Here is a 25,498-nt window from a genome sequence, read left to right on the forward strand (position 1 = left end):
TTTATATACCTAAACCATACAGCCCCTACACTGTGGAACTCCCTCCCCGACCACCTAAGAGCACCCCAATCCACTGACTCTTTCAAAACTGGACTTAAAACTCACCTCTTTACCTTAGCATTTCCGTAATTTCTCTCATATCTTGGTTGTCGTCCAGTTGTTTTAAACTTGTCTTTGTTTTGTTTTCTTGTTTTTTTATCTGCCATGTAGCACTTTGAGATTACCCCTAATGTAAAGTGCGTTATAAATATAATTTATTATTATTATTATTATTATTAAACCAGCAATATGTAGTGAAGAAATAATGGCAGAAGGTACAAATAACCTGAATATCTGAATAATAATACCTGTTGCAATTCATAGAACCAAACAAGTCATGGCTTCCTGCGATTACATAATTGTGTTCAACTCCAAGATTTTACACTGAGTGAAATTTGTGAAATTCATCATCATTAATTTGCTTACATTTTGAAACATTTTTATTTGGTCTTGAGCTGAAGAGTTTCCCAATGTAATAACAAATGTGGATTGGGTCAATAAAGGTTTTGAAACACAGATTCACATCACTCCAATGTCTGGTACATAACCAGCTACTGAAGTACAGTTTTCATACTGGTCTTTTCCTCCTCGGGATTCAGGAAAATGAAGTGATCAAAACGGAACTGTTCTGGTTGTCTTAGAATGTTTAAACTCTCAGGCAAACAGGCTTAATCTGTTCATATACACACAGTATTAGCTAGATAGGGCAGTTCTCGCCATCAATGTTTCGGCATGCACCTTCTTAGTGGTTGTTTGGTTTTGTCCAGTACTGTACAGTGTCTGATTGGATAAGACGTGAAACATCTTCCAAGATAACCAGAATAGTCCTGTTGTGACTGATTTTGTTTCTTGAGACTGGGTCCGACCATCCATCTTATAGCAAATGTGTTTCAAACCCAGATCCTCTTTGACTGCACATCCAAATTTATTAAAGAAAAAGACATTTTTATTGACTGAGGATTTTCCACGTTAGCATTGTAATACCCCATTATTGGTGGCAAGACCATTTCCTCACCTAGTCTGCACCGCTACCTGCTGTTCAAAAATGTCATTACAATTGAAGCCACTATAATAAATAAATAAATAAATAAATAAATAAATATCTATCTATCTATCTATCTATCTATCTATCTATCTATCTATCTATCTATCTATCTATCTATCTATCTATCTATCTATCTATCTATCTATCTATCTACCTATCTACCTATCTACCTATCTACCTATCTACCTACCTACCTACCTACCTACCTACCTACCTACCTACCTACCTACCTACCTACCTACCTACCTACGTACGTACGTACGTACATACATACATACATACATACATACGTACGCACGTACGTACATACATACATACATACTTTCTTTTTTGTCACATACATACATACATACATACATACATACATACATACATACATACATACATACATACATACATACATACATACATACATACATACATACATACATACATACATACATACATACATACATACATACATACATACATACATACATACATACATACATACATACATACATACATACACTTATTTTATATATACAGTAGGGGTGTAAATTGTTTTGTCACGATACGATATATCGATACAAAGAATATATATATATATAAATACTTGAAGTACTTGTAAGAGTACATGTAAGAGTAAAACCTATATTTAAGTTCTCACACAATTGGTGGAAACAATTTCAATTTGACACTCATTTTCAATTTATTTATTTCACAGCTCAAGGAGAGGAGCAAGCTATAATGGATGATTCAAATTAAATGATTCTATATTATCTAAAGTGCTGGCCCTCAAAAGGGTTTCAGATGAGTTTATTGTCTAATCCAAGTCTTGAAAGTAAAAACCTTGCCAGAGTTCGGTTTCAGCCACAAATCAACCAATAGGTAAACAAGCTAGTAGGAAAACATACTGCTGGTCAATATTCTGTGATATTAGTGTTTCTTATCTACTAATTGAAGAGTCCATTTTTCACATACAAACTCCGCCAGAAAATTCAACAGGAATTGTAGGCTGACTTAAACACGTGGCATCGCTTTGGAAGAGTTGATGAAGAATGTGAGATGCAGAAAAATCCATGTACATGCAGTAATTTTTCCTAAATATATGAAAGATTCATAAAAATAGATTTCAGCACCAGCAAGCAAAGAGCTGCAAGATGGCACCCAGAAAATCATGTGACGATTTACGGATAATCCCGCATCCGGAGCAATTTGATCTACCCTGTTAATTGCACCTTTCACCCTTGCTGATATATCCAAAGTCAGATCATCCTATACAGATAAAAAGAAAACGAATCAAATGGCAATTTATGCAATTCCAGCAATCTTGTCTGTATTTGGAAGACGATTACTTAAAAATTTAATCTTTGAAAATGGTCAAGCTGGAGAATTCACTGTTCACAATAAGGAAAGAAAGACATTTAGTAAAAAAAAGACTTGGGAATATTGAATTCTTCTTCATGTTGTTCTTGATTCCTTTCTGTTCATTAGTCCCTAAATAGTCCCCAGGAGTATTAACTTATTTTCTTTTATCGCAATACAAAATTCTCAAAAAACAGATACAGGTAGATAAAAGCTCATTACATTGCCAGGCACTGAATCATTCCACTGGAGGCTTCTCACATCTATGTTGACCAGTGTTCCTGGTAATTAACACACTAAATGGCATGTGTTACCTGAAATACTACATAAGCAGACGAGAACTTGCCAAACTTTTTTGTATGTGCAAAACCGCTAGTTGCTAAGGAATGCCACTTTGACATTAACAGTCACTCAGCAACATGTTTGCAAAAGCTAAAATCGTGTGACAACGAGCCAGTTCATTTGTTCCATAATTTCTGCTGACAGCATGGAGCATCGCTGCTTTGCTCAACAGCTCCACCAACTGTTCCAAGATGTGCAGTACATTTGAGTCCACTTAGTTTCATCCTTTTACTTGATGCCTTTGAGTGTGTGGTAGATGTGTTTCGGTAAGATGACATAACCCTCACTGAAAGCGGCCGGTGCGTCGCGCGGTGCCCGTCCAGTCTTGCAAGAGACCCTCAGGCTCTTGAGTTGCCTCTCCTGACGGCGACATTTTTGCTGTGTTGTTTTCAGCTTCTTCCTCAGTAGTTCCAGCTGCTCCTCCAACTGCTGGATGCGCTTCTTCTGCCGTGCAGAGTCCTCCGCTGTGTAGTTATGGTCGCAGGAGACCATCACTGTGTCACTGGGGATGTCAAGTGGACTCCTTACAGGCTCAGACTCCTCCTCCTCTATGACGCTGTCAGAGGTCAGAGGAAATGAGAGGGGGAAGTGGATCTCGGATGGGAAGGGATCCTCCAGACACTCTGACTGTCAGATAGAAAAAAGAAAATCTGGATTTTTGTCTTGGTGATGTAATACTTCACTTGTGAGCTCTGCAATTTCGAACACAACCTTAACTTGCTTCGATTTTTCTTTTGAACTTCACAATTTGTTCGACCAAATTAATACTGCAGTCATTTAACAAGCTTTTGTTTGATCTTAAAGTCGGGGCAGATGCCCAACGTGTACACATCCAAATGACAACATTTTAATTTAAACTTCAGGAAGACCTTTCCAGGTCAAGTATTTTATATGTGGTATGTTGGTCAGCCCTGCTCAAGTAGGTCCTTTAATCCCAAATATAAATTCTTGCGACTTGCGCATCCTTTCCTGTCCACATTTTTTCCTTGGTTGCGCTTGGATATGGAACTCTGTCAACAGCCATCTTCATGAGCAATAAGGTTTGCTAGTTTGCCTTTGTTGTGGTGTGTGTCTGTCAGTGACTTTCTTCTGGACACTCATCAAGTTAGCAGTGATTAATGATCAAGAAAGCTACTGAACCAGACTTAAGGACCACTTGAAGATTCAAAATGTTTAGAGTTAATTACCTGATTAGAATGCCAAACCATTCGAGTATAATATTGGAACTTTTTCACAATGTTGACATTTTAGGTGATGATGAATTCAAGTTTGTAAGTCAACAATATTACATTAATTCATTCAATCATCTTTTTTTGTCATTTGTCCTCACAAGGGCCATCGGCCTGCGAGAGCCAATGCCAGCAGCGGCAGTCAAGGTACACCCTGAACGGGTTGCCAGCCAATCGAAGGGCACACAGATATGAACAACCATCCGCACTCGCACCTCCAGGCAATTTGGAGTGGTCTATCTCCCTACCATGCATATTCTTGGAATGTGGGAGGAAACCGGAGCACGAAGAGAACATGCAAACTCCAAGCAAGAAGGCCGGAGGCGGAATCAAACCCTGCACCTCAGAACTATGAGGTGGACATGCTAACCATGCCACAACAGAATAAAAAAAATAATATTTCAATAGGTTCACGCTTAAAGAATGAGTTTCCCTTTTTGAATCTACTAAAATAAATAAACAAATAAATGAATAAATAAATAAACTACCATTGTTTCTTCATCTTAATGCTCATTTTAAATGCCTGGTACGACTAAAGGTGGACCAATATATCAATGAAAACAAAAATAGCTCGTGAGAGTTGAATTTTTCTTGATAATGACCCAAACTACCACATAAGTACTTATATAAATATCTAAAATAGTGTTTTGTTTGTGTCTGTTAGTCCCTTTAGATAACCTTTAAATGTCACTCACCAGGTGTTAAAATGGACAAGAAATTGAAGGAAACATGGTGGTCTTATTTTTGTTTTTGCTGCTGTGTGTTTTTCATGACACCTTAGTGTACTGAAATGCACCTGCATCAATAAATGAGAGAAAAGGAGGGAGCTAGATACACTTGGAATTTTTCTAACCTGCTTTACCTTGATGTCAAGGTTAAAGTCAAAAAGCGAAGGTACGGCATTCTCCTTCAGCACGCGGTTGTTGCACTCTCTCTTGAAGCAGTCTTTAGTGAAGTGCTGTGAACAAATATTACTGTACTTGGTTGGCTTGAAATTGTTCCTCCTCATTGCTGCCACCCATTTACCACAGATGTCTGGACGTGCGAGAGGAAACCTGAATGAACAATGACAATTGTACAGTTGAATTAGGTACAACTCAACTCTGCATTCTTTACAAAATGTTCGGAGGGAAAAATAGGGCAGAACGTCACGGCGCAATATTAAAGGGTGTTTCTAATATTTTGTGAGTAAAAATAAAATCAGCAAATGTTCTTGTTCCGTTTGCTACTGCTTGACCTATAGGTATCAAATACATTTTAAATATCAACAATTTTGACATATTGTGCGTCTCTACTAAAGAAAGATTTATAACTTGACGTACTGGCTTAGTGTTGACAAAATAATTTAACTATTCTCAACCATTGTTCAGTGAGATCAGCAGTTATACTGTGGGGAATTATCCAATTATGCTTTGTTGATCCAAAAATTATTGATTACGACATATATAGTCTATAACTCTGTTCTGTCTTTACTAACCGTTGACAAATAAGACAAGGACGACATTAATTTTAGTTAAGGGAGTTGGAGGTGTTGGCTAGAAATTACAGTATTGTATTTAATTGCAGTCACCATGATGAGTGGATGTACGTATGAAGTCGAACAACATCATGCAGACAAGTTGCAAGAACGACATACTGTTTATTCATCTACACCCGCGTGAGACAAATACGTGCATGATGTTAAAATCCATGTTTATTGTGAGAAAACGATGCCGTCTGTCATTATGTTCAGTAAGAAGTTCGCAAAGCTTTTCCATGATCTTGCCTGAATAGCTAATGCTAATGCACAGTTAAAGTAAACTCACTTGTGGAAGGAGATGTCTTTATCTTTGTGATAACGGTTTTTACAGCCGTAAGCTGAGCAAGTCTGAACCATAGCTGCTGTCCCAGCAACTCTTGACACTCGGACAGCGTACCCACGATTCACAAGATAGCGTTACAGTGCCAGTTTTTCTCCACTAGCTTCAGTGCCACTAACAATGATGGCGGCCAGAACGTGATGACGTTCTCGTCACGTGAAAACGTTTCGGGAGTACTTGATTCTCTCACATCCAATGAATTGCTTTTAAGCTCAGTCATACTAAAAAAAAAAAAAAAAAAACATACAGGTACGTACAGTAAATAAAATACGGGAGTGACGTCACAAAAGGGTGTGGTACATAAGTATTTTGAGCGGACATATACGGACTTCGGGGTACAAACAGCCAGCCCCCCCCCCTCTTTATAATTATTTGTTTAAACAGGCTTCATCGTTAAAATTGATTTTTTTTTTATTTGTTGATTGTACTGACTGTAAAATGTTGTGATTTTGAATTTTATATACAGACATGACTGTATTTGAACTACTTGAAGCACTGTCCTCACTGTTAATAGATGCATCAATAAAATGTACGCCTTTTTCAGTCAAGAGATGGATTTGATGTGAAACATACAGATTTTCTTTTGAAATGCTTTACTTGATACTTTTGTTATGTGTGGAAATACGGTAAACACTACACTGTTTTGGTCATCAACCAAAATATTTATTAATCATGAAGCTGTTTTTAGAAAGCAGACTGGTTGTCAAAGTCTTATACAGACGCCACCAGAAACACACTCTGAAAACATATACACAGCACTGATGGAACATGTGACATAATGAATAAGACACTCAAGGCCTCAAGATTTTATGACTGAAAAACATTGACGTTGCTTAAGAAACAAAAACATTTAGTCCAATTTATCTCAAATTAATATGGCAATGTGCAGATAAATCAAAACTTAAATTTTGTACTGGTTAAATTCTAAGAAGGTAAAAAAAGAAAACCTTTTATTAATTAGGTAAATTATTGGTTATTGAGTTAAGCACACGAATACATTAGCACAAATGGTGGGAGGGAGGAATTGAGGCAACGATACAAAACACACTGAAAGCACCCGGTAATAATTCTATATAATAAATGTTCAAAACAAAACCAAATAAGCCAAAAGTGAAACCTTTTTAAATATAAGGAAGCAAATACATTCAGTGGCTTTTTAAATCATGGATGTGTGTCTGATCCTCAGTAAGGTCCTACAAAGTATACATGGGACTGGAATTTTCTCAAATTTTCAACAAGATAATTCTCATTAATTCATTATTCTCATCAAAACTACTTCAAGTATCTGTGATAGGTAACATAATTTGTTGGCCTCACAGTTCAAAGTATTTGTTGTTAAATAACTACCATTGTCAGAAAAATATATATTAAAAACAATAGATTTGATTCAAACAAATGAAAAGTATGTTGGAAAAAGATGCATCCTTTTAAGGACAAAAAAAAAGCTTGAGTCAAATGTTAAGGTATGATTTATATGCCTGTGGAAAAATACACATGTACATTGCAGGCCTAGTCTTTTTTTTTTCTCTTACACAGACTAAAGGAACAAAAGACAAACATTTTGTCCAAGTCGTGTATTGAAGTGTCTCCTAATACTGCAGGTTCAACGCTCATTCTCTCACACTCACACAACTGCAGAGAAGCTCTATGATTGATTTTTTTTTTTCTGTAACATGATCATGGGCACATGATCTACAGTATAGTTAGTTTCACATAGTTAAATAACTCATTCTCTTTGTTCACACAAATGACTCATTTGGAGGTTAATAAAATGCAACACTGCAGAACATGTCTATCGGGTAGATCCTCAGAATCAGCGATGAGATCAGTTCCACTGGCAGCTGCTGATTCCATAATATGAATGCTGCTTTACAGGAATTTACCTTTCAGGCAAGCTTCAGCTCTTAGGTCATAGAGACATAAAACCGGACAAACCTTAGTGTGGCCTCCACTGCATTTAGAATACATTATAATTTAAGTACCAGGATTAAACGGAATAAGGTTGATGTATATTCAAGGAGGTAATAATGAAGAATGGCACAATGTGAGGCAGTTAAGCTAAAGCATTTCCCAACCTGCATCTCATTACAAAAAGTTCAGATCTTCTTTGATTTAAAATCTGAAGGAAAATAATTGAGATGTACTAAATATGAATTTTGCCAAATTCAAACGTTCGCAAAACTGAAATGCCATCTGACTGCAGTTCTGGGAATCACGGGTGGCAAAAGCAGACACTATACAAAAACCGGTGGTTTCAGCACTAGCGGAAATGGTTTGCAAGAAAATGTTTATTTCACCCCAAATTAAAGTATGCAATTGATCATTTGCATAATACGTTCACTTATAATTAATTTTAAATATCTTCAACGGATAATCTTTTTACTGTCATGGGAACAAGCGCCCTTTTGAGTCTTTTGAATCAGGTCAAAGGAGTTGTCCCAATAGAAATACGATTGTTCTTATTTACAGAATCAATTAAATTTGGTGTCTTGATATTAACTAGTGAAAGATTTGTTAAAAAAAAAAAAAAAATTACAACCAAGACCACAAACCTCTCATGCCTGTACTTTCAGAGTGCGGTAGGCCTGATTTAAAAAGAAGCAACCCACCCATGCTCTTACAGTCCCATTTCAGGATCTACTGCTATTGCAGGATGAGCCGTGTCAGGTGTGCAAGGTTCCCCAAAACCTTTGTGCACTTCACTGGTCCTTATTACCAATGCCAGTTCCATTTCAAATCGAAAATAAGACTGCAATATTTCCACAATAAAATCCCATATCTGGTACCCTTCACCACATGGCTGAAGCTATTCCTTCACCGCCTCATCTTCTTTCTGCTCCTCTTTTTCTTCCTTCTCTTCGCCATCTTCACCTGAATCCTCAGCTTTGCCATTATTTTCATCTTCATCACCATGAGCCTGGTCATCCACTTCTTTTGATTCATCCTCAACCTGAAAAAACAAACACCAACAAACATATTACATTTGTCCTCACTAGTAAGACAATCCAAGTCAAGTCAGGTTTACAAATGTAAATGGATACAAGGACGTTCCACAGGTGTAATACCTGTTTTATGCGGTTCCTCCTCCGACTTGGAACGCGGGCTTTCATCCTGCGCGACAGCGCCAGCAGCTTGTTGTGTCTCTGTCTCCTCTTCGCCTTCTCCTCCTCCTCTCTCCGCTTCTCATCTGCACGGTCCGAGTCCGAATCGTCCTGTCGCTGAACCCTGCACCTCTTCTTGGGCTGCACCGACCTCTTCGGCTGACTTGTAAACTCTTTCTTACCCCCATCATTGTCATCGTGGTCGTCGTCATCGTCTTCATCATCATCCCGCTCCTTCGCAGTGCTTGAAGACGAGGATGTTTCGTCTCCTACCAGAAAAGAGCGCTTTCTGCGGGTCACGGAGCGGCTGTCGTCGCTGGATGTAGCTCCGGAATCACTCCTTTGCCACTCCTCCTGGTCACTGTCGTCCTCCGGGGAGCTATGGAAGTCGGACTGGGAACCGGACGACGACGAGGAGGAGAAAGAGCCCTCGTCACTGTCGTCCAGGATTGAGGCAGGAAGACCAATCTGCCTCTTCTTGGACAGGTCCGTCTTTGTTTTGCGCATCGAAGCGAACATTTTGCGCTTGTACAAGCTCTCCATGTTTGCACACGGGGCCGGAGACCAGTGACATTAAACAAAAAGACGAGTACCGCAGAGTTCGAACAGGCTAACCTATCACCCGCGCATCTATATTTAAACCGATAGCTGTGCTGAAAACCACACTACATTGGAATTTTTTCAAGCTGCATAACAATTTGTCTTACGTTATTTGCAAAAAGCAGCTGTCATTTGGTATGATTTACAGCTGGATTAAGAGAGAGCGTCACATTCCCTTGCAGCTAGCACTGTTATTGTTGTGGATCAGACTTCTTCTTCGCTGAGAAATATAGTGTTAGAGCGCCACCATGCGCAGGGTAGTCACAACACAGCAAAGAGCCATTAATTTGAGCGGAAACGACTCTTTTCATTATGAGATTAACAAAATCTGTTTCTGAAATTCCCTGCTTGATAATGATTTCAATATCATTGACAATTGACAATCAATATCACTGACATTGTGTATCAGTGTGATACACACTGCTTTTACTGTCCCATTGTTGTTTGGTTTTTGTTATTCGGTAAATTAATACCACTTGTGTTCAGTAACATCCTACTACTTTGAAATACACAATTAACAAAATGTTAAGATTCAGCTTTCAATCATATATCAGGATGGACCTAAAGTGCCCGTTGACATCTACAAATGAATTTAAGTGGAGCTTCTATCTGAACCTTTGAGTGCAATGTTTCGGGGGTTTTTTCTCATAACTTGTTCAATAACAAGGAGCTCAAAAGTAAAAATTCACAACAGAGTTTTATCCAGGAAACCAGGAACCCATTTCCAAAGAAGTCCACTTCTATGCCAGACACACACACACACGCACGTGCGCGCACACACAATTTCAAGACAAGGGTACTCATCTTGAAAATCCATTTGGACTTTAATATTGTACTAATGTTGAACAGGTTTGAATCGCATCGTGAAACTACTAACACTGACTGCAATAATCTCTGTTAGGAAATTATTAATCTATTAAGTCTATTCCACTTAATATATATTGTATAACCTGTGGCCTTGTGTAGTAGCCAAGATTTGAATCACGACTTCTGTGCAAGGAGCGTGCTTAGTTTGATCTTTCCGTCCATAGAGGCTGTGAGGCAGGTACCACAATCCAATGCTGAGCACCAGTCAACTGTCACCACAGGTGCTTTGTGTCCACCCAGGGACAGCAAACTTTCCAGGGCAGGTTCTCCATTAGTCAGCTGAACAAAAGTGACGGGGGAAGGGGGAATGAAACACCAAAGAGAAACATCAGTTTTCTAAATATCTGTTCAACAAGCAAACGCAAAGATAAAAATATTCAAAACAAAAGAAATACAATGTAAAATAGCGTTTGCATGTAAAAGTAGATGTCTACCTTGTAAATGATTCCTCCAGAGCTTGAACAAGTCAGGACATGTTGTCCTTCTGAGTCAAAGGTGAAGAGGCGACCTCGGGGAACCTGCACCTGATAAAAGTTCATTTAGGTTTATTTGGGTTCTGAGCCATTAGAAAAGGTTGTTCTGTTGGCACAGGCAGTACTGTCAAAATAGTGATAGACTTTGGAAGAACAACAATCCAAGCTTGAGGAAGCTTAGCTTGAAGTAGGAAAAAGAAGCGCTTGATATTAAGACCCCTTTAGCTGCTGCTTTAAAAATGTTGCGTTTTTATGAATACTTCACAAATGGATGAGAATCATTCAAATGTGTAGAATGAATCAAACAATCCTGGGGAAACTGTTCCAATTGTAATGCAAAATAAAGTCACCAAGACTCAGAACAATGCAAGTCCCGAAGAGGGACAAAGAGACTCCATGCACAGTTGCTCTGGTAAAACCAAGGAGATTGTTGTGGACTTCCGGAAGGGTCACACCCAACACCTGCCGCTGACCATCGACGGTGCTGTGGTGGAGAGAGTGAGCAGCGCCAAGTTCCTGGGGGTGCACATCAGTGAGGATCTCTCCTGGTCCACCAACACCGCATCACTGACAAAGAAAGCCCAGCGCCGCCTGTACTTCCTGCGGAAACTCAGGCGAGCGAGCGCCCCTCCGGCCGTCATGACTACATTTTACCGCGGCACCATTGAGAGCGTCCTCTCCAGCTGTATTGCTGTTTGGGGTGGCGGCTGCACTGACTACAACTTGAAGGCCCTGCAGCGCATAGTGAACACGGCTGGTAAGATTATTGGTGCTTCGCTCCCCTCCTTGAAGGACATTTACACCTCCCATCTCACCCATAAGGCGACCACGATTGTGAGTGATGTGAGTCACCCCGCTCACTCTTTGTTCGAGCTTCTGGCCTCTGGGAAGAGGTACAGAAGCCTGCGCTCCCGCACCACCAGACTCTCAAACAGCTTCATACTCCAGGCAGTCAGGATCCTGAACTTGCTTCCCCGTTCTGCGTAGCGTCCTGTACTTTTACTGTCTGTATGCACACTGGCTTTTATTCGTTGTGTTATCTATTTATTTATTATTTATTGTTACTCTTATTTATTGTTTGTGCCTTCTTGTTTTTTATATTGCGTTGTTTACTTGTGTGTCTATCGTGTAATATGTCTTGTCACAGTGGGATAGGGAAAATGGAATTTCGATGTCTTTGTGTGTCTCGGCATGTGAAGATGTTGACAATAAAGCAGACTTTGACTTTGAAAAACAACTAATTTGTTCCAGTTCACCACCAAAACATTCCTGTCTTCAAAGGGATCATAGACTCTTTATGATGACATTTGACCATCGTGAGGAGAGTCAAACCGAAACCAGCAAGGACCACCTCTGTAGTACTTCATGGAGCCATACAAATGCGGACAAGCCAGAGAATTAATCAGGAGTTGTCTACAATGAAAACTGACCAAGGATACCGTAAGTCAAAAAAGGCTTTTGGTGTGACCTTTTAAAAATGCTTACACTATCTATACCTTAATCAGGCTGGTCTTTAGGTAACTATTTGCAGCATTGAAATGGCTGACAGAATACATGGAGGAGTAGGATAATGTCGCTAATGTGTGAGCTATTCGGACTAACTATGAAAAGTGGAGAACTGTTGCCATTAATACTCGGGAGAAATAAGCGTGAAGACTTTAAACTTGTTAAAGTTCTTCGGACAGGGTAAAATTGCGCTACATTGTCAGTTTGGTGACAAAACTAAAGCTCAATGTCGAGGGACAACCCAAGCCATTTGTAATCCTCAAGTCAAAAAGAAACAAGGGCATATGAGCAAATTCTGTCAGGAGAAGTTGGAAGTGCCAAATTTACACAAGGCTACACTTACTTAATAAGGAAGAATCATTTGGACGGTAAAAGGCAGCCTTTGAAGTGTATGAAACTAATTTACATGAAAAATGATGCAAAAAAACTGTACAAAAAACAGACTTTTGTCCCACCCCTCCTCCATTTTTTTCCTTTTCTCTTTTAAAAAATTGCATACCTGTTTATATCCGCTGAACCCGGCCAGGACAAATGGCCCAGTGGCCTCCTGAGGTAAAACTTGCTCTGATTGCTTTACTCCACACCGATGGATGTTCCACTGGATGAACTGAAGATACAAAAGTAACCCCATATTAATACACTTAGTTCATAAGCAGAATTAATTTCTAAAAAAAAAAAAGTGTCCATTTCGGGTTGTAAACAACAGTTGTACCTTGCCATCTTCCCCGACGCTAAAGACGGTGTTTTCATCGTAGCTGAACTCAACACTGTAAACCTCCCCATCATGTGCCCTCCAGCTCATAGCGCTCTCATACTGCTGCATGTCTACAGGGAAAAGAAGAGAATTCCCAAAATTACATTCCAAATAAAAAAACTTAAACAGTACTAAGGCTAAAAAAAAAAAAAAAAAAAGATATTTGAAAAGGGACGGACTCTTGGCGCATGTCAAATCTTAGTTGCATAATGCTAAAGTTTAACCCACAGGCTAGAGAAAAAAAAAAAAAGGGATAAAGGCCTGGTGATGAGACTACACAAGAGCCTATAACTAAGAATTGTATTTCACATTCAATAGCAGGAAATTTACTTGAAATATCATATATGCTAATCGGCAATTCATGGAGTTTATTTTTGCTCTGTGGCGCTTTGTTGGCACACAAATAAATATGGGCAAATATAATTACATAAAAAGTTTTAGACTCCCGTTTTTTTTTTGTTGCTCATATCATTCAAGCTCTTTATATGTTCGGTGGTATCTGTTGCATGTCTAAATGTTACCATAGTGACACTTTATATTTGTTCGGTGGTGTCTGTTGTGTTACCATAGTGACCATATTAAAGCATTCTTGTTAGGTGCTGCTCGTAAATGTATGCTTAAAATGCATGGTGGATTTGCGTTTGTTCGAGCATTTCATCAACCTGCCCACTCGAAAGGTATGGGTTTATACGAATCAGTCCGTGGCAGAAAAGAAAATTGGGAACCACTGGCCTACTAATTAAACAGGCAAATTTGGTGTCTTGCATTATATGAACTGCTCGGCTATTCTGATAAAAATCTGAGAATGTAATCATTTTCTCATAAGATTACAAATTTTACATTTTACAGTGCTAATCAACAAAATGTGCAATTAAAAAAAATACTAACCAAAGAGTCTGATGACTCCATCTGCAGCTCCGGTTACCAACAAATTTCCATTGTGATTGAAGGCTGTACAGTTAATGGCCACTGGGTCAGGTTCTAAAGAGAACTGGAGCTAAGCAAAAGACAGCAGTGATTATACCAAAAGCGACAGAAAACAAATACTCACGCGCAACGAATTACAAATGGACTTTACAAATGGTTAACAGCAACTTTGCAATATCCTTTGGAGGTGAGTGTGCATGTTAATGTAACACCATTTTTTTAACCAATAAAACTCAAGTCATACAACTCATAAGAATCCAGTACTGGGGCAAAATAAGATGGGACTTTGTATTTTAGTTTTTTTGTAGTTCCCCCTTATGCATTTTTTTTAATTGTGACAAAGATTGGGACAAGGATCATTATCATTGAATATCTTTGCACTGACAACTACTGTATCAAAAAATAAACAGTCAAATGACCTCTTGGTAAAGATTGTGTTCAAGTTTAAATCATACCTGTTGTTTCACTGTCTTGGTGTCCCAAAGCAGTAACTGTCCGGACACTTGCATGGGGAGACGATGAGCAGGCTCAGCAAGTCCACTCCTGTTGACAGCTGCAGCTGAACAAACAAAGGATGAACCACTGGGACTGCAGGCCAATGACAAGATACTGCAAGGAATTGAAAAAAAGTTAATGCAAAGAATGTGTACTTTGGAAAAACAGGTAACATTGTACAGTGTTCCATAGGGCATCCTCCAATTAAAACCCATAAAAATGTATTTCTTCTCATACAAAGTACACCGACCAGCTAACTGTATGGCCACTTGGTGGATATATATTAAAAAAAGACTGGAAAATCCAGCATTCGTGAAGAGGCATAATGTTCAGTTTTGATTGACATTGTCAAACCATTAATGCAGGGGTGTCAAACTCGTGGACCGCATTGTAGTCATAGCTTCTTTCGGAGGGCCATTATGACTGTCAACCCAAATAAATCTATGAGCACCTCATATTATACAGTAAAAGCTACAAAACTGACAAATAACTCGTTTTCAAATCTGATGAGTAAAAACTGGTTAAATATTTTTAAAAAAAAGATATTAAAAGTGAAGACAATTTGCAATTCTAGTAATGACACACGAATTTGATGCACAATTTGTCTTCGCGGGCCACATAAAATAATGTGGCAGGCTGTATCTGCCCCCCTGGGCCTTGAGTTTGACACCTGTACATTAATGTATAAAACAAAAAAAACTTTGTCACGGTCCATTGACCAAACTGTACTTGTCCAATGACAAAAAGACACAAGGGTTTACCGTGGATGAGTTTCATCAATGTTCATCTCATATAGATTCTTCTTCGCTTCCGTATCATAGAGCCGTACTGTTCCAACGCCACTACCTAGTAACAACTAAACACACACACACACAATTCGTTATTTTATTGAATCTTTTATAGACTGAGATAATCATCAATGATAAAGGTTTTTCCACATTTTGTAATATTTGTAGTTAGATGCATGTTAACGTAATGTGTCTGTGCATACCAGTCTGTCAGGTTTTGTTGCCCACTCAAGGGACAGCAGAGGAGACTTGGACATGATGGTGGCTTTGGTCTGCATGATGGGATTGAATGACCACACCTGAAGTGTACAGTGCACGTGAAAGGTTTGTCATCAATTCAACAATTTGTACCCATTACAGTAATCCCTTCCTACATCGCGGTTTGATTATCGTGGCTTCAGTACATCGCGGATTGTTTTCCAAGCAGAAGGCAGTTAGTGTCCACACAATTGCAGTACGTACATTTGTACCTTTTTATAAAAAAAGTTATAATAATAATAGTTCTTAAAAACATTTACAGTATTGTACCTCGTTGTCAAAAAAATGTTATACCGTTTTTTTCCATGTATAATGTGCCCCCATGTATAATACGCATCCTAAAAATGGCATGTCGATGCTGGAAAAAAGCCTGTACCCATGTATAATAGGCACCCAAATTTTGACTCCTACTTAAGTCCGTAAACGTAAAATTATTTCAGAAAAAAGATCATCTTTGGGAACAACCGGATGTTATTTTGCCGGTCAGTATCACAAACTTGATAGCGAAGAAATGTTTCGGATTTGTGTAGGGTACATTGTGACAGCAAACGAGCAGGTGATCGAGCAAGCGTCTGATACGAGAGCATTGTGTTCATATGGAGCGTGTTTGAAGTGAACAGCAGAAAAGAAAGCGCATATGTAATGGCGGCCTCCGTATGATATCCGGATTAAAAAAAATAAAAATTGTACCCATGTATAATGCGCACCCCAGATTTTAGGACAATAAATTAGTTAGATTTTGCGCATTATACATGGAAAAAAAACGGTAATAATAATAAGAGTTCTAAAAACATTTACACTATGTGCACTTGTACCTTGTTATGAAAAAGTTGTTATAATAAGATTTACAGTATGTATACTTTACTACCTATACATATGTCGAACACACACACACACACACACACACACACGCACACGCCTCATATTTATATTATTTATACATTATTTTCTGTTTGTCATTTACACTACGTATTAATATAGTATTTAGTTGTTTGAAACTATCATTTAATGTTCTAATGATAACATATGCAAGTATATGGTTTAATATACACTTATTGATACACAAACAATGTATGTATGTTGGAAAAAAAAAAAGATTTTCGCAGATTTTCACATATCGCGGGTGGTCTTGGAACCAATTATCCGCGATAAACGAGGGATTACTGTAATTGATATGCACTGACGATGAATGACTCATATTTACCTTAATAACGCCATCGATATCCAAACTGGCAACTCTGCGACCAGAGCAATCGACCCTAAACAAAAGAAGAGATAAAAAAATCACCCATTTAAATGTACAATAATATAAAATAAAAATGGAAAATGTTTGGATTCTTTATATGCATCAACCAGATCATCGCTTGAACAACATGAAGATCTTCCTTATTGGTCTTTGTGTTCATCAGCCAGGGTGAGTGAGGTGTGCTTCGACCACATTCAGGTGTTCAGGTTTGCTTTTGACAAATATGTTTGTTTCGGAAAGGGTCTGAAGTGTTACTGCGGCGGAAGGCAAAGTTGTCAAGGAAATGAGAAGACCTGCTCCATTTATAATCATTTATGTGCCAGCGCCACCTTTTGATAGCATCAGTGAGTAGTTCCTTCCCCTTACGAACAACTTTTCGTCTTCCAGATATTACAAGGACTTTATAATTAGAACTTTACTAATACATCTCTTTTATTCTCTCCATAGTGTATTTTTCTCTCCAAAAATATATTTTTCTTTGGTTTAAAATGTAATGTTTCTTTTTTTTTTTTTTCAAGAAAAATACGTTTTTTCATACAGTTACACGTTTGTCAAAAAAAAAAAAACTTTTTATATATTACAGTCTTGTAAAGAATGTTAATGTCAAACTCAGAAGATTTGACCATTTTCACAAGATAATTTTTTTTTATTATATTTTATCTCAATATATGATTTTATTGACAAAAAACAAATGTCACTATATGTCAGTGCTTCTCAATTATTTTCTGTTACGCCCCCCCCTAGCAAGAAGAAAACTATTCGCGCCCCCCCTCCCCACCGTGACTATCCTAACTTGTCTTGTAAGTCGTAAAATGTTGCACTGTCGCAAACGTGACAGAAGTAACAATGAGAGCGCCACTGCCCCCTGCTGTAGTAAACGCGCAATTACACTTTATTCTAGTACTGCCAAAAAAAAAGCCTGTTCCCCAGGGTCACACGCGCCCCCCCAGGAATAGCACCGCGCCCCCCTTGGCCCCACTATTTGAGAAGCACTGCTATATGTTCACAATAGTCTTTTTTGTCTCGCCCCCTGAAATAAATGTGTGTATTTTTTGCCCACAGCTCCAGACTGCATGAAAGGTTGCACATTGGGTGGGAATGTCTATAATGAGATCTGCCAAAATGTCTCAAGTCATCTGCCTTTTTGGTTTGAAGCACAAACGTTTCGGGGAGGGGCGCAAAGGTTACTTCACATCCCTGATAGTCAGACTACGCCCCTTTCTCTTATCAGGTCAACATGGAGATGCCAATGAATGAATCATGTATTAATGTCTGGTTTTCTGGTCTCACAAGTACTTAAAAGGCTTTCCCGTGTGTTTCAAGTTTTTATCGATTTTTTAATTTTTTATTTAATGTCCCTAATTGTACAAGCGAACCTTCACATCTCTCAGAACTCCCTTTGCACGATGGACCCTCACAAGCAATCGGATCCTCCAGCAATGGATTTTTAATAATCCCAAAAGTCAGAACTTTTTTATATATATATATATATCTATATATATATATATATATAGATATAGATATAGATATATAGATAGATAGATAGATAGATAGATAGATAGATAGATAGATAGATAGATAGATAGATAGATAGATAGATAGATAGATAGATAGATAGATAGATATAATATATATAGATATATATAATAGATATAGATATAGATGTAGAAGAGAGAGAGAGAGAGACATGGGAAAAAAACTAAATACCAACAACTGAGACTTAAACTACTGTGAGAATGAAAAGTTAGGTTGTCAAAATTCCTTTGGTGTGTTTTGCTAAATGTCTACCTGCAGTGCATGATGGAGGAATGATGTTCTCCATATTCCTCCTGGCTGAGTTTGATAAATGGCTGCTCTACAGATACTGCAACACCTTCTAGTGCTCTTCCTTCGCTTCTGCTGCTTGAGGAGTCAGGAGCATCGGCAGATGTCTCATTTAGAGGCTCCACCTGTCCTACCTCCCCCTTTTTCTCTTGAAACTGAAGAGAAATATAAAGACAGGGTAAAGTGATTGCTCTGTGATTAGCATGTACATTAACAAACATCGGTTTTTACTAAAGTGTAATGTTTTTACTATATGAAGAATTTTAAATTTGCATGTGTAACTTCAAGTACCTGTGATAATGATTTTGAGAAAAGCTCCTTCCGCTCTTTTTCATGAGTTTGGATTTTTTTATGCCGTGAATGTGTTGGCTGGTTTGTCTGCTGGCTTAAATGTTGGGATTGAAAACTTGATGGTTCACTGATTGATGGTTGACTGGATGCTTGTTTCGCTTCTTTCACTTGGACTGCATCCCTAGATTTTGAAGACTAAAAAAAGGAGGTACAGATAAAATAGACATGACATTCTGGAATTCAATTCTGTAAAGTTATGGCAGTTGTGTTCAAAGTATTTGGGACTTTCACCTGAATTGATGGTTGGTCCTTTCTACCGACGGCTGCCTGGCTTGGTGAAGATACCAAAGTTACCTGCTGCGTTTTTGCTCCAGGGGCGCGCCGACCTTGTGGTAGGAATGTTGAGAAGAAGTTCCTGGATGGTGTGGTGGTAACACTGACAGCCCGCTGGCTTGACACTAAGTCACTGAGAGCAGAAGAATAGGTCACCATTTGGGTATTGAGAGGAAAAAAAATACAATTAGGGCAGGAACTTTCTACATTTTACAGACGCGTGCATGTGTATAATCATTGAATTATAATACAAATCCAAATGGTGGTTTTTGTTAAATTATTGGCGTAGAATGAAATTTGGGTTGACTGATTCTAACAGGTTTTTGTGCAAATCTGCCCTTAATGTTTTGACTGCTCTTCTCAAAAGCATTGGAAGCCTGAATTTCTTTGTGTTGCTTTGGGGCACACATCCAAATGCTGTTTTTGTGTAAAGCAGGTCCTACAAAGCCATTCATGCATTTTAGGAATGGGTGGTTTGAAATTATAAAAAGTTCAAACAGTTGCAGGTCCTTCTAAGAAGCCATTAATTTTAAGAAAGGGTGGTTTGAAATTTTTTAAAATTTAAAACAGTTAATTCTGTGTCAGAACATTGGGAGTTCCCAAGCACACTCACTAGACATTTGACAGTTTAGCATGGTTTTAAAGAGAAAGCCAACCCAAAAATGGTCTTCGTAATATGTTCTGTGAAGCCCAATTTGTTGAAACAGTGTTCTGTTTAATAACTATTCCACAAACGAATCACCTGTTTTTATTTATCTCAGGAGGTGCCCATTTTGCCACTTGGTGTCGGTTATTGGTAGCCACAACCAATCACGGCTCACCAATTTTCTGAAGCTGAGCCGTGATTGGTTGTGACTTGGAGCCTCACAACTGTGATGTCATTTTCACTTGACAGCAGGTGTCAAAATGGCCACCCCCTGATATGGATAAAAAACAAGTGGATTTTACCACTTGACAATATATACAATATACAACATACCATTTTAAAGAAAATATTTGGGTTAACGGTCCACCTCTTTCAAGTTAACTGCCTCCGATTCATTTTTTTCCCTTCACAGCAACCAATTATGCACAGAAAAAAGGAAGGAGAAACTATAAAAATGGATGTCTTTTGCTCTTTGCAAAAGTGTTTATTGGAAAAAATATGTTTTCTTGTTTTTAATTTACCCAAATATTTAAAAATAAATAAATGAACCTGTAATTTTAATACCGTGATACTTTTGCTCACGATTATCATACCGTCAGAATCTACTATCCCTAACCCGTGCCTAATCAGTGGGTTTTGAGAACTGTTTTTATAATTCACTTAAAAAGATATATACAGATATACCGAAATTTTTTCAGTTACTTCGGTGATCCATAATGATCTTGTTATTAAAGAATTTACTGACCAAAAAAAAAAAACAATAATTCATTAGAACTGTTTATTTTGCAACATCAACCTCATCACAGCACAGTGTAAACACAGCATGTGACTCTTATTGGTAATTTAACTTAGTAAATAACTTAGGTGATTAAAACATTAAAAGTATTTCTGGTATAAACAGAAAATAATGCCGTTTGCATGCTGCTGTAAAGTGCCTGACAATTATTATCAAAGTGATTCAGAGGTATACGACCTTCTTAAGGAAATCCTCGTCAAAAAGACAAACTTCACTCTACATGTTTTTCTGGAGCGAATAGTGTTAATACAGATTTGGTACCGCTGATGATTTGCAAATCCTACTAAGTTGCCCTCACAAATCAATCACTTCAACTAAATTACATTTAACAACATCATACATCTAATCTATTGTAAAACAAACTACTCATAAAAATATCAAAGTGACTCGTAAGCATTTGTTAAAACTACTCACAGTTGAAATGTGTGTTTGGTTGTCAAGAGCAAAACATTAACGATTAGCATTTATGTAAGAGATGGCTGCCATTTTTCTATTTCAGGACTTTAATAAACCTAACATTCACTCAAATATTTAAAACTTAAATGCATATTTATTATCCAAATTCAGTTGTCACATGCAAATTAAAACATGTTAGGACAACGTAAGATGAAAAATGGCAGCCAGTTTTGGAGTCATAAATAAAAAAAAACAAAAAAAAACAGTGATGTTTGTGCCTCACAGCTCAGTATCTCCCAGTCGGTCCATGTTCTGGACATACAGCGGAAGTTTATGATGGACCACCTCGTCTCCATCTCTCTGGTCTCGACTTTCTGTTTGCAAGGCAAAGACCTAGAAAAGATTAAGTAAGATAGTAAGAATTTTTTAAACCTGGTTTCTGACTAATATTACTTGATACTGTACATGTCCTGTCACATAAAACACACTCCCTTCTATTACCGTATTTTCCGCACTATAAGGCGCACGGGATTATAAGGCGCACCTTCAATGAATGGCCCATATTAAAACGTTGTCAATATATAAGATATATACATTTGGCCCGCGGGTGGGACTTTGGATACGCCTGCTATAGTGGCTCAACATTGGTCCATATATAAGGCGCACCTGATTATAAGGCGCACTGTCGGCTTTTGAGAAAATTGGAGGTTTTTAGGTGCGCCTTATAGTGCGGAAAATACAGTACAAAATTAGCTTTCTTTGGTGACTACTGAAAAACATGAACACATTCAGCCAGGCCCACATTCTTACCAGATGTCGAAGCTGCTCATTCTCCTCAGAGAGGCTTGTTGTCTTCTGGACCTCTGCATCGAAACTCAGCAACACTGGTTGGGGTGAACCCCAGTTAAGGACTTTAAAAAAAAACAATCTAAACAGTTTAAAGCACTCATTCACAAAGAATGACTTGTGATTGTGAGTCATAGACATGCTGGTCAACAATACTGCTGTTAAGAACACCATGTTTCCTGATTTCATACAATTACCGTAAATTCCGGACTATAAGCCGCAACTTTTTTCCAAAATTTTGAACCCTGCGGCTTATAGTCAGGTGCGGCTTATATAAGGATTTTTTTTTCGTAATTTTTGTGATGACTTGATCACTTTTATACACTGCGGTATCTTGAAGAAAAGAACAACAACAAAAATACTATTTTGAAACACTACTATGGCTGCTGCTTATTCTGGCTCTGTTGCTTGTGACTATTATGAGCTTTAGTAGGAATGCACGCTAGGTGACCTGCGTCAAAGGTCTCTAAACCCTTCGTCACAGGCAATGTTTAGAAAGACATGTATGTTATTAAAACTTTAAAAAGGCTTTCTGTGAACGGTTGTTCTTTGTAAAAAAATGCGTGCGCACGTGCGGCTTATAGTCCGGTGCGGCTTATATAAGAAAGAAACTAAAATATCCCCCAATTTTAGCTGGTGCGGCTTATAGTCCGGTGCGGCTTATAGTCCGGAATTTACGGTATACAGACTATTTGCATTATCACCAGGCATCTGGGCAGTTGATGTACATGTCTGTGCTACTTCACACGAGCTAACTTTCTCTTTGGAAGTTTTATAATTAATATTCTGCTATTGTTAACAGTTAAAAGCAAATCACTACTGTCAGGGAAAGGCTGGATTTGACTGAAGGATATGCATACACTGGAAGAGCACAGAAAGGAAGTTGTGCAGTGAAACCAGGAAGGTGTCCGACCACTGGCGGGAGAAATATGGAGCGAACGCCGGGTTCTGTTCAGGCGCGGGAATAAATGGCAAGATGAACCAATCACGCCACTCAGATTGACCCTGCAGCTCCATAGCCTGCTTCTGGAAAAACTCCTGAGTCTTCTCCAAGTTTCCTTTCTGGCAGGTTAAAAGAACAGAGAAACTTGTTATTCCGAGACTTTTACCTACAGTCGAAATCTACTTTTGCGTTTGTGTTACCTGGATGGTGTTGATGACATAGTATCTATACAGACTTGCTCTTAGTTTGTTCACAGTGGCTCGGTAAACATCCTCCAATCTGCAGAAAAGGCGTCGGTCTAAGTAGAGCCAGTAGTCCTTCAGGCCAGACAGTTCAAAACTGTGGATAAACTGAAGCAGCTGATCAATGATCTTGTCCACCTGAAGGAAGTGATTTAATTTGTAAAACACACCCAGAAAAAAATCACTCTTCATTTTCTTATGCTAAATAACAACACTGATCAACAATAAATTATAATCAGAGATGGCTTTATGTGTCCCTTACTGCATTTTTTTTATGTTGATTTTTAAATATTTTCTTTTTTTGTACCACATCAGGTTTTTATGATATGTGTTTTTGTCCTATAAAAGATGCGCTACACAAATTTTACCATACGTTGTAATTTTTAGCTCTGATATTTCAGAAAAAAAATCCTCCAGTTTTTTAACCTAAGCTTGATTCATAAATATGACTAAACATATTAAGATATATTTTACATTATTGTCATTTATATTATTGTGAAAATGATATGCTAGGCCTAGGGAACAAACTGGGCCAGAATCTGAATGTGTGGGGAGTAAAAAAATCTTCTTGAAAAATTCTCTGATAAAGACATTTTGTAAAAAATTGTTGATAGGCATAATGACAACAACAATAATAATGTAGTAAGGACAGTTTACTGCTGCAAATTGTGCTTCTGGACAAAATAAATAACTAAATAAACGTGCATCATTCAGAGCATCATTTTCATGGTATATGGTGGTATATGTTTCACTGTTGTAATTTAGATTGTGTGGCTGGCAGTGAAACCTTGGTTGTAATCAGGACGGGACTAGATAAGCAAAATTGCTTCCCCTGCTTCCCTTTTCGACAAGTCAAACAAATGTGAAACAAATCTGTAATAAGTGTGTTTTTTATGTACTTGCCAAAATAAACAAATTAAAAAAAAATCAAATCATTGTATTAGATCAATCATACCCTGAAGCCTTTCTCCTTGTCAGCTTTTATCTCGCTGTCCAGGTGTTTCAGAGTGTTGGTGAAGCCACGATATATCAAATATTCCCTCACATGTTCATCGGTTCTCTCCACCGCAGAACCCATGATGATCTCCCACCTTAAATGAAGTACCAAATAAATACATAAATAAATGCATTTGTTTCTTTACTGCGAAGCATCACAAGTAAATTGACTCTATTCCAGGTGAGGCTTGAATTGATCACCAGACAATCGCATGCCACTAATATTCTGAATCTGACCAGTCTTTAATTGACCTAAGATTAAGTTATTTTTAACGTGGAAGGATGCCAAAGTAGCAAACGTCACACAGATATCCCACAACATTTTTTAACGTGAAAAAAATAGATCCTTGTTCAGTGAGCAAGAAAAGGTGAGAGTTGAGGCGGGACACCATGACAACACACCTGCTCACAACCTACACATGAGCATACAACAATACCCGGGGACGTGGCTTTGTGATCTTCCCCCCCCCCCCCCCCCCGCCTAATTTCTAAGATCAATAGAGTCATCAAGGAGACCAGTTTTGAAAAAGGTGTTGAGATACAGATCTGCAGGGGATCCCAGCCAAAAACATGACTGTCACACCTGTGTGAAGCTGAAGCTGTCCGCTTTGCTTCATTATTTATAGCGTTGATACACTTGAAAAATCAATTGCTAATATCAATAATACTTGCAGAGTAAATGCCTAGAAGACGTGACTTTCCGATTTTCCCTGTCAGGATCCCCAGAGTCGCTCGCACGACTTGGTTGGCGCACAATTTATTTATGTACTATCCATCCGCATAAAATATAACCCAATGCTAAAGTTGACATGATCATGATGTGAATCGGAACACAAACATATCTTAACTCAAGAGCGTTGTTTAGGTTGTTTTGGCAATACAGTGTTGCTTACATTCTGAAAGGAAGAATACCGATCGAAATGCTCATATTCACATTTAGTTTCGTGCAACAGTTGTACGCCGAATTGCGTATGCTTTTTGAATAATCCCAAAAGACATATGTCAGTTGCAAAACATCTACGTACCTTATTGCAGGAACCAGACTTTCGCAAATTCAACAAAATCTCAAGTAGTTCCTCTGGACTAGAGCAACGCATGCCAGTGTGTACAATGGTTGAAAGACGTAAAACCGGAATGAAAGGTTTAAGTACAATTAACTCTAAGAATATATAACGTCTTTAATTCACATAATATACATTTATACTCCGTATATTTATCGCATCGACAGAGCAAACTCTTCCTGTTTTTGTCTCCCGAAAGTCATGTGACGATTAGCCATGACGTCACACAAGTGGTTAAATCAAGGCTG

General features: G+C 38.2%; 3 protein-coding genes and 1 long non-coding RNA gene across 5 annotated transcripts; 1 reads left to right on the forward strand and 3 right to left on the reverse strand.

The window, feature by feature from the left end:
• Window positions 1–1,750: 1,750 nt before the first annotated feature.
• Window positions 1,751–6,015, reverse strand: thap1 (THAP domain containing, apoptosis associated protein 1). 2 transcript variants are annotated; one of them, XM_061294025.1, is made up of 3 exons: window positions 5,808–6,015; window positions 4,865–5,057; window positions 1,751–3,400 (listed from the first exon to the last, which is right to left on the reverse strand). In XM_061294025.1, exons 1-3 carry the CDS (start codon window positions 5,876–5,878, stop codon window positions 3,002–3,004), a joined length of 663 nt encoding a protein of 220 aa, XP_061150009.1. In that variant the 5' UTR covers window positions 5,879–6,015; the 3' UTR covers window positions 1,751–3,001. The 2 variants fall into 2 exon arrangements, with proteins under 2 accessions (XP_061150009.1, XP_061150008.1); XM_061294024.1 differs by having other exon boundaries at window positions 4,856–5,057.
• A 1,297-nt stretch (window positions 6,016–7,312) lies between these two features.
• On the reverse strand, window positions 7,313–9,795 carry ccdc82 (coiled-coil domain containing 82). Its single transcript, XM_061293357.1, has 2 exons — window positions 8,927–9,795; window positions 7,313–8,811 (listed from the first exon to the last, which is right to left on the reverse strand). Exons 1-2 carry the CDS (start codon window positions 9,503–9,505, stop codon window positions 8,668–8,670), a joined length of 723 nt encoding a protein of 240 aa, XP_061149341.1. The 5' UTR covers window positions 9,506–9,795; the 3' UTR covers window positions 7,313–8,667.
• A 572-nt stretch (window positions 9,796–10,367) lies between these two features.
• On the reverse strand, window positions 10,368–25,466 carry wdr91 (WD repeat domain 91). Its single transcript, XM_061293356.1, has 18 exons — window positions 25,215–25,466; window positions 24,149–24,284; window positions 23,152–23,331; window positions 22,863–23,070; window positions 21,973–22,055; window positions 21,446–21,555; window positions 19,283–19,457; window positions 18,992–19,186; window positions 18,665–18,855; window positions 16,835–16,889; window positions 15,576–15,671; window positions 15,346–15,440; window positions 14,545–14,698; window positions 14,051–14,159; window positions 13,121–13,233; window positions 12,908–13,015; window positions 10,864–10,953; window positions 10,368–10,708 (listed from the first exon to the last, which is right to left on the reverse strand). The coding sequence occupies exons 2-18, from the start codon at window positions 24,269–24,271 to the stop codon at window positions 10,544–10,546; spliced, it is 2,250 nt and encodes a 749-aa protein (XP_061149340.1). The 5' UTR covers window positions 24,272–24,284; window positions 25,215–25,466; the 3' UTR covers window positions 10,368–10,543.
• Window positions 15,451–17,384, forward strand: LOC133163448 (uncharacterized). The gene is made up of 3 exons (XR_009716392.1): window positions 15,451–15,696; window positions 16,987–17,044; window positions 17,117–17,384. It is a non-coding gene; the product is annotated as an uncharacterized LOC133163448 (long non-coding RNA).
• Window positions 25,467–25,498: the final 32 nt, after the last annotated feature.

This window comes from Syngnathus typhle, linkage group LG12 (assembly GCF_033458585.1).
Source record: "Syngnathus typhle isolate RoL2023-S1 ecotype Sweden linkage group LG12, RoL_Styp_1.0, whole genome shotgun sequence".
In the NCBI taxonomy this organism is placed as follows: Eukaryota; Metazoa; Chordata; class Actinopteri; order Syngnathiformes; family Syngnathidae; genus Syngnathus; species Syngnathus typhle.

Bases quoted from the DNA above. Each gene is read 5' to 3' on its own strand.
- wdr91 (XM_061293356.1), bottom strand. From the start codon at position 24,271: ATGGGTTCTGCGGTGGAGAGAACCGATGAACATGTGAGGGAATATTTG. The intron at 14,160-14,544 runs GTATGATTTAAA...TCTTTTGCTTAG, and splicing joins CCAAGACAGTGAAACAACAG to CTCCAGTTCTCTTTAGAACC. The intron at 10,709-10,863 runs GTAGACATCTAC...ACTTTTGTTCAG, and splicing joins CTGGAGGAATCATTTACAAG to CTGACTAATGGAGAACCTGC.
- thap1 (XM_061294024.1), bottom strand. From the start codon at position 5,878: ATGGTTCAGACTTGCTCAGCTTACGGCTGTAAAAACCGTTATCACAAA. The intron at 5,058-5,807 runs GTGAGTTTACTT...TTGTTCATTCAG, and splicing joins AAAGACATCTCCTTCCACAA to GTTTCCTCTCGCACGTCCAG. The intron at 3,401-4,855 runs GTTAGAAAAATT...TCTATCTGACAG, and splicing joins TTGACATCAAGGTAAAGCAG to TCAGAGTGTCTGGAGGATCC.
- ccdc82 (XM_061293357.1), bottom strand. From the start codon at position 9,505: ATGGAGAGCTTGTACAAGCGCAAAATGTTCGCTTCGATGCGCAAAACA. The intron at 8,812-8,926 runs GTATTACACCTG...TTGTTTTTTCAG, and splicing joins GGAGGAACCGCATAAAACAG to GTTGAGGATGAATCAAAAGA.